This window comes from Parus major, chromosome 10 (assembly GCF_001522545.3).
Source record: "Parus major isolate Abel chromosome 10, Parus_major1.1, whole genome shotgun sequence".
NCBI classification, from domain to species: Eukaryota; Metazoa; Chordata; class Aves; order Passeriformes; family Paridae; genus Parus; species Parus major.
In genome coordinates this window covers 16,735,205-16,744,446 of record NC_031779.1, presented here as the reverse complement: position 1 = coordinate 16,744,446, position 9,242 = coordinate 16,735,205, and the positions used below count along the sequence as shown (strand labels likewise).

Here is a 9,242-nt window from a genome sequence, read left to right as displayed (position 1 = left end):
AGTAAGGAATCCATGAACCACAGCCTCATCTATGGACTATCAGGATGGCAGTACAGCCCTACTGAAACTTATTTTCCTTTTGATCAATTAGTGGAAGGGTCTGAAGTAACATTTCCATATGGGTTTTGTTCCTATTATGCAAGATCTGATGAACTACATTGTCTGAGACAAAGGGATTAAATTAATTGAAGTGGTGTTTTGGGCTTGGGAGTGTTTTTAGTGTCTTCACCCCACCTCTTCAGCCTTGGGACAAGAGACTTATTAGCTAATTACCATGCAAATGAACTGAAATGTAAATGAAGTGCTACATTCTAACATAGCTTAATAGTCCCAGGAGCAAGAATTTAGTTAATTTTAATGAACGGTAATTCTATCCAAAAATATAATTTATTAACAAGCACATACAATAATTTGCACCACTAACTTTAAATAAACCATCTAGCAAGCTCACCTTCACACTAAATGACATTTGGTTAATACAGAGCAAGAAAGCAATGCACATGTGCTTTCCACAGACACAGAATGAACTCCGTTGCAAACCAAGTTCAAATCATAATCCAAAAAAGGGCACATAAAAGCAAAAGCAATGAAGACTTCACATGAACATTGCCGTTTCTTTCCACCAGACCTTTGGTCTCTTACAAAATAGGTCTGTAATACAAAAAAGTAATAAAAACTCTGGATTCAATTTATTCAGCCTCTTCCATCACAAGTCAACTATAACATTTTGCAACAACATGAGCAGTGTTAAGAGGGAGGTAAGAGGCAAAGATAGTTACATCTTGGAATTACAGAAGAGCAGCTGCAGACAGAGCAGCAGCCATGGATTCTGGTGTAGTCCCACTTTTTGCAAGAAAGACAAAGATGGTAATATACATTCTTCCCTCTCATCAATTAAAACTTGACCCATCCTCCACTGACATCAGGGCAAAAGTTCTGTTATCAGTGGTACTCTGGTGGGGCCAGAGTGGCCTTCAAAAGCCAGTTGTCCTCTCTAGTGACAGGTTTGTCACTCTCCAGTCTTCAGCTGGGCTGTGATGTCAGTAGAACCTGACACGCTGCTCCCACATGGGTGTTAGAACAGTCCTGTGCTCCCTTCAATGCCAGAAAAAGGGATTCAGCAGAATTCAATCTGCAGGAATTGAAGCCAACTTGGCAATAAACAGCACCGCTCTGCTCAGAGCAACATCTCAACCTCACCACAACCAAGTAAATAGAAGGTTTGTAATGAACCGTGGCAAGAGCCCAGGAGAAGAATCAAAACAGAAAAATACACATTTCTTTATATTAGACCTTGCTTTTTGCACAGGAAAGGGCATTTCTGATCCTCTGAGGGATGATGAGGAAGGTTTCCAAGAACAGTGTTCCGAACGTAACAGTGTCCATGACAAAACCACTCAAAAGGATTTTTAAACAAAGCCAGAGATTCCTCAGTTTCCTTTGTGACAGAACAAAAAGCTACTTCTATACAGGGTTCAGATTTTATTAACATGGTGCCTGTTATCAAAACTTAAACAAAAATGATGCCTGTGATCCCTGATTATAAGGGGAGTTAATCTTAGAAAAATTTTATAGCAGTATCAATGGGTTAAAGATTTATTTTATCTCATTCTTCTTCTGCACCTTTATCTTTGTAATGCCTTGAGAAAAAAAACCAAAACACTTTTCCTGCTCCAACCCTAAGTGAAGAATTAAGATCTACTGTTACAACAAAAAAACTTTTTAAATGGTCATTTTTTTTCAACATCTGGAACCTGATTTTTTTTTAGTACATACAAAACATTACCTCAGTGGGAACTAACCTGACAAACCTGACAAAGAGGAAGAAATCAAAAATTACCCAGAAACAAACCAATTAAAAAGAAGTCCAAGCATTGTGGCACCTTGAAAAACCAGTGATGCACAGTTTGATCACCAACAAGCTCCCTCTCCCCTCTGCAATTTGCATAGCTGGCTCTCATACTTGCTGGTTATGAAATACTCTTACAGCAGAACAACTTTAGAAAAACTTGGACAAGTGAGAATGGAGTTATTTTTATCTAGAAGAATATCACCCAAAGATACAGATGAATACAAACACTGTTCATATTAAAAAAACCCCAAAACATCAAACATTAATTTAAGCTGCATTCTCAGTCTATATATTGGCTTTCCCCTTCTTTGTTTTATAAAAATAGGGTATGACATTTCAGCTTCAATTGCATGTTTAAGTCATTTATTTATTGAACATTCCATTCTTGAAATATCATCTATTAAAGTGTTAGTTAAGATTCATCCTGCTTATAGAACAGGCTAAATTTCTTCTGAACTGCACTTGGAGACAATAATAAAGAGACTGATACAGACTCAATAAGAAATAACTAGATTATGGGAAGGAGAAAGAAAATAATAAATAAATAATTACAATAACAAAATCAAGCTTCACTCTTCTTGACTCCTAATGAAACAAATGCTCATGTCTTTTAGGTGATCACAACCAGTTTTAACTCCAAAATATTATTTACAGACTGAATTCAGATATAAACTGTGATTTCAAGTCTACAACTTGCTATAAAAAGAGGACAAAAACTTCCAAGAAAACATCTCCTTCAAAGACAGAGAAAGCCACAGTAAAAATAATACTGAAAATTCTTGATCAGAGTATCATATAAAAATTAATATCTGTAACATTACCATAGCTTTTATCATCTATTTTTTAAAAAAAGTGGATTCTGTCCTACACTTGCACATTTCTGATACAGATATAATTGTACATGGGCAATTTACATCTCAGCTCTGAGGTACTGAAGGAAAAGGATAAAGCTGAAGATGGATTTTGCTGCCTCAGCAATGAACCCTGGGGTGGGTGGGCCTGCTGGGATTCCAACACAGAAACAAACCTGGGAAATGACACAGACAGAAATCCAAAAGCACCAAGGCTGCTTGGACATGGCTCTTTCCCCTACTGCAAAGCAGATTCAATAAATGGGATTTATTTTAGAAAGTTTCACAATTCTTAAGCAGTAGATGATACTTGCATTCCTGAAGGATTAAATTCTACATTTCTTAATGCTAATTCAACTCTCTAAAACCAACCCCATAAAATGAGGAAAGATTTTTACAAGTAACATGCACAACCTAAAAATTCCATCCTCAAAACTGCCTTTTTGGTACTCTTTTAAGCTCTTAAGATACTCTATTTATTGAAGAGATGCCAGGAAGCCTGCAGAGGGAACAAATGCTTCTTTGGCAACAGGAAAACATTTTAATGCCTCCTGCCTTCAAAGTACGCACACCTCACCACAACATATGCTAATACACTACCAAATAAGTCTCTTTATCTTGCCATTTTTATAACAAACTGTTTCATTCATATCTATTTCAACTTGTAACTACCTACTGCACAGAGCAGCACACTGTGCTAAATCAACAAGTGGTTTATACCACTTAACAATAAACTGTTTCAGTACAAAATCAAAATGTTTTGTCATGTAAGCATTTTGGGCCTTTTTTCCATCCTTTGTTTTTTATTTAAAATGAACAAGATGTAACAAAAAATTATTTCCACAAATAGGATAGTAAGTGGCAATTTACACCAAATTTGCCATTAATGTATGAAAACAAATGTCCCAGCCCTTCTGTGCAGGTATCCATGTATGCAAATATACCTGTGGATGGAGATACACACCTGCTCCTGGATTTCCAGCCTTCTCCAAGGGCACACAGTCCACTGACACACTTGGACAAATCAGCCAAATGCTAAATCTAGAAAAAGATCAAGACCAGCTCTTTGCAGATCTATAGCCTGCAACTGTAAAAATGTAATAAACAGAAAGATTTCCTATCATATTACTAGTTGGGTTTTTTCCAAGGGAAATTGATACTTAAAGTTGTCTTCTTCCTGAAGAACTCAACGGAACAAAAGGAGAACTATTTCTAAAAATAAAGCAATGAAAATTAAGAAAACACACCCTCAAACATGCTGGAGCAAGAGCCCTTAGTGTAGGCATCAGTACCAGCCTTCACTGAGGCAGGATCTTCAGTCTCCAGACATATCCTAGTTACTCCAATTAAATCACTGTGGTATTTAGTGATACCAGAAAGAAAAGATCTGCTTTTAGAAAGTGGATTTAAATACCACAGAGAACTGTCAAAGACTTGGTATACAACTGGGATAACTCTGCTGGGGTAAACAATAAGGTGAGAGGGAGAAAATAAGGCTGAATTCTATGGAAAAGTCACTGGGATCCATCAAAGGTTTCTGCAGGCTTATAGCAGTACACCTGATTGCAGCTGTAGAGGGGAAGAGGACAGGGATGAATAAGTGAAAATTTGTTTGCTATAACTGAACTTTTTTTTTTTTCTTTTCCTGTTAGAGGAATGCAATTGCCCCAAATGATGCAATGGGTCAACCTGAAATCAGGCACATTTGAAAAATACTGGAAATCCTGAAGTCAGAGCTCATGAATGTGTTTGGTTTGTGTGCTGCCTCAGAGGAGAGAGAGAAGTTAATACTTTTAAAAGCTCGGTATTTATACTTCTGAAAAGTTCCTGCAGTTCATCCAGATTTGATAGGGCAGGATTTAAGTGCCTCAGAGTGTTCCTGACTGGGCACTTCTGCTGCTTTGGCACACACACACACACGGTATTCCAGTACCAAGGAGACACAGCATTGAATGCAGCTTTACACTGGCAGCACTCCTCAGGAGGTTGAAATGTTTATCAACTCAGTAGGTCAAAAGTCTGCAGACACTGGGTGGAGCAGCAGTATGCCACAAAACTAACAGTTGTCCTCCTAGGAGAGAAAAAAAGAAAAAAAAAAAAAAGAAAAGGGGAGGGGGGGGGAACAGTTGTCAGTAAAGATTAAAGCTCCTGGCTCCATTCCACACAGACATTGTGCTGGTTTGTAAAATACGGGATTAGCCCATCTCCACAGCCCAGAAAAAGCACAGGTTCATTTGCTGTCTCTGAGAGCCTGACACCAAAGCAGGGAAGCACTGCAGGGGTTCTCAAGACCTCCCTGGTTTCTTATGCTCTGGGTTTAGAGCAGCAGTGTGTGGTTTTTCTCTCTGAGCAGGGTGTGGCTGAGTGTCACAGCCAGCAGGTTTAGCAGCTGACAGGAAAATAGCTGGTCAGCCTCGGCCCAGCTCGTATGTTTCCTAAATTACTGCTTGTCTGCATGAAATGTCTGAAGACCATGTTCTCCCTGGTTAGCAGAGTGAACAAGCAGATCTTCAGAAAGGATAAGTGACAGGCAGTGCTGTCACACAGCGTGGCAGGGATGGCACTGTGCAAGTGTGATCCGAGCCTTACAGTGACCCTGCTCCTGCCCCAGCCTGGCAGGGACTGAGATATCTGCCTTAAAAATGTTCAGATCTGTTTTTCACTAACCCAGAAATCACACTTTACCCAGTGCTCATGGCATCTGTGCTTTTTCAGATTCAGAAATCCAGTCCAACACTTAACTCTCCTTCCCTCTAAGAGGATACAGAATGTGATACGGAAATCCAGGCAGGAGTTACTGGCATGGATGTGGCATGTGCTAATCAGTGCTGTTCAAATGCCCAGCATCCCTACCCTGTGTGTTTTCATGGTCACTTTAAGCTCTTTAGAACAGAAACCTCGTCCTTCCCGTCTTTCTAAACCAGCTATCACACCTCCACAATTCCACATAATCTTACCATGTCAAGTGCACAAGCTATAGAGATAAGGATGACAGGCTGCCCTGTTTAGATCTCATTTTCTGTGGATTTGCATCAAATGTCAGCTACTTAAGACTGGATTCATTAAAGGCATTTTGCAGAACACAGTACATTCTTGTCTAAGGGAAGGAATGATAACTATTTTTGAAACAAGTGAAAACCATGTAAAAATAAATATTTTAATTATTATATTTTAGAATGTTAACACAGTGTTCTTCCAAAACAGCTCTAAAGTATGTTTTTGTGGAGTCTTTCTTCAGTAATTCCTAAAGGTGTCTACTGCTAATGTCTATCATCTTGTAACTGTAACTTCCACAATGAGCAACGCTTAGCAATTAATTACAAAGTAGTCCAAACTACTCACATTGTTGAATTATTTAGGATAATAGATGGATTTAGTGACTAGCCAGTAGTTTTCCATCAATTTCTTAGAAAATGATACTGTTGAATGTTTGAAAGAAATTCTTTATAGCATGATTATAACATCTTATGACTAAGAATATTATGACTGTAATATGGAAGTAAATTATTTCACTCAACATGAAATCCACTGAATTTCGACATATGATTGAAGTGTAACAGAGTGGCAAATTGAAGTGTGCAATCTCTGCAATCAGATTTTTCTAAGAAAGATGGCTTTTCCAAAATAGCATTTACACAGCCCTCTGGCTGCTGCCCAGATTTGGCATACCTAAGTTGTTTCATTCCATAAGGCTGAATTGCTTACAAATCAGATGCTTCTCATGTTACAAGCTCACAGCAAACAGGCTGTGATACAGTGGTGTAAACCAGGTACCATCAGCCTGAATCACCCATTAATCTCCTCTCTTCTATTAAAAATCTTCCTACTGAAAAGCAGTTTCTTGTTTTCATGGAAGATAACTATCAAATCAATGGATTTCAGCAGGCCAGGAACGAAGTGGTGTTCCTGCATTACATAGACACCAACAAGGAATCTCAAAAACATTCCTTTTTAGAGCATCTTTCTTTTCTGCCCATCACCTTTAGGTATATCCTTTGTAATTAATGGCTTGACTTGAATTCTCTAACAAGAACCTAACATCACCTTTTCTTGTTTAACTCCAAGTGACTTAGCTTTAAACCTCATTGATTACTTTTCAAACAGCACAAGCTGAAATTTCTCAGATGATACTTTTCCATTGCAGATAGTGGATATTATGGCTCATGGAAGGGTACAGTATCCACTCAGACTAATAAGGATTAGGGAAAGAAATCACTGTGAAGCAATCAGGGCTCACCTTAAAGGTATTTTATAGCTTTACCTACATGAAGGCAACATTCCCTGAACCTTACCCCCATTTTGAGTCCCTTATGACTGTATTGTCCAGTAGGTCAGCAATTCTGTGTGGGCTTGTGTACTGGCAAATCCTGCAGACACTTTCACAACTGCTACAACCATAAAACTGAAGTATTATTAAAAACATGTATTGCTACAAAATGTATGCTCCTATGCAGAATGCTTCCACAACATATCTCAAGTTAATTAGCGTGGAAATTAAAACAAGAGTATTTTACTGCAGAACATTTTAATTAAGCTGCAGCTTTAGAGCTTTTTTTCGTCTTTGATCCTGCAGCACTTTTCATTTGGTGGTGGCAATCCGAAGTCAGGGTTGAGACCATCCTGGCAATTACTGGTGTTAGGTACCACTTCCTTCCCAGGGCACAGAAGTGCCAGGCATGTGCTGCACTACCACAAACAGCTCAATCCCATCCTATCCAAACCCCTTCCTGTCTTACACCAGGCTGAGACAAGCATATCTGAAGACCCTTTTAACAGTCTAACAGCAATATTTTGGTTGACTCATGAATAAAATATTTGTCAACTTATACATGCAATCACAGGCCAGGGACTTTGGATATGAAATGCTAAGTTTAAAAAAAAAAATTGTTAAGAATATGCTTTGTTCCATAAGGTGTTCTTCTTCCTAAATGAAAACCCAGTGTAATTTCCTGTATAATTACCCTTGATGCAATCCTGCCATTGGAGTTTCCCTCAAGGGAAAGAGCTTTGGGTAGACAATGGTAAACATAGGCTGGCTGCAGCGGTGGCAGTGTCCCAAGGGACAGTGCAGCAATTCCAAGAGGCTTTTGGGTAGTGAGATAGGAGTCAGAAAGTTTAAATCTAGAAAAGAAAACAAAAAATATTTATAATAAAACAATTGCATGATAAAGTCAAACACAAGCATGATCCATGAACAATTCAGAAAACAGCTGCCTCACATTCTTAAGGTTTTGTCAAAACAACGAGGTAATTCAAATTCCCACAATTACAGTGAGGCACATAGTGCTTTCCATGTCTAAATTCAAGAACTTGAAGTTAAATGGACAAGTTTAGCATCTGTGGGCATAAGTTTAACTGGACTAAAATACCCAGGTGAAAATACTATAGCTTGAGCAAACATCAGAAAGGATTAAAAGATCGTGAAGGATTTTTAGACACAGAGATGACCTAGACAGATGTTTAGTAACTAGTAACAATAAACATTATGAAAATGACATCAGTAGTATTTTAGTAAAATATTTCAGCAACCAATCCAGCAGGACAGCTAACCTCACTACAAAGCCCAAACTCCACCATCAGCAAAAAGGGATTTGCAATACTTGGAATGACTTGAAATTCAATCCAACCCAGCATAATTCTCACAGGTCCAACCAAAGAGACCACTCTAAAAAGATCAATACATTCCTCATCTCTTAAGTGTTCCCCCACAGCCTACAAGATGCCATAATTTTCACCAAAAGGGACTCCAGGGTCATTTCCTGGGAAAGAGCCATCACTTTCCCAGGCCTGGTCCAAGCCACACGGTGTTTTATAAATAAAACCCCACATGCTAATCTCCATCTAGAAACTGAGAGACAGCCAAGACAGGTGAGTGAGTTTAGGTGCTGAGTAATCAAGACAAGATGCAGTACCTGATAAATCAGTTTTACGGTATCACACTGGTTTCAGCTTTCAAACACTGCAAGGTTGAAGCCCAGACACAATGTACCACAACAGCCCCAAGGAGGGGACAAACAGGACATTTGCGTCAGAAAGGAAAGGTCACACTCTGCAGCCAAGCAAAGACTGAGGAAAAGTAGTGCAGTCACTCCTGTCACTTCTCCAGCAGCTGCCAAGTATTTAACAGCACTCTTGAAACTGCAAATTTAGGCAGTGACAGATGAAATCTGCTACTTTAATCAGATGTGCCACCTGCTTCCCCAGCATTATCGTACACCTGTCTGACACAGGCACTGCTCCTGCTCACCGAAACTCAAGTGTTGCAGTGGTAATGGCCACAGTCTTTAATAAGGTCACTCAGAATAGGATATATCTATGGGTGTGTGTGTATGGATATATAAACCCATCTTTTTCAGGTTCTGCATCTTGGCTGAAAATAGGTGTAATCCTCACAGCCTTACACAAAACTGTTTGCAAACCAGTCCTTAAACTGACTGCAGCATCACCTTCCCATTCCCAAACCAAACTTCACTGGCATCTTCAGGAACCACATCCACACAGCTGGATTCCAGAAATGATTGTGCAAGTCACAAGTGTGT

General features: G+C 39.0%; 1 protein-coding gene across 3 annotated transcripts in view; it reads right to left on the bottom strand.

Annotated features, from left to right (window-relative positions):
* Positions 1 to 338: 338 nt before the first annotated feature.
* Positions 339 to 9,242, bottom strand: part of LRRC28 (leucine rich repeat containing 28) — a 51,580-nt gene continuing 42,676 nt past the window's right edge. For all 3 annotated transcript variants that reach the window (XM_015639233.3, XM_015639234.3, XM_019007950.2), the window contains 2 exons: positions 7,665 to 7,824; positions 339 to 4,774 (listed from right to left, as the gene is read on the bottom strand). In XM_015639233.3, the coding sequence (XP_015494719.1) occupies positions 4,702 to 4,774; positions 7,665 to 7,824 (233 nt within the window). In that variant the 3' untranslated portion in view covers positions 339 to 4,701. The remainder of the gene's footprint in view (positions 4,775 to 7,664; positions 7,825 to 9,242) is intronic.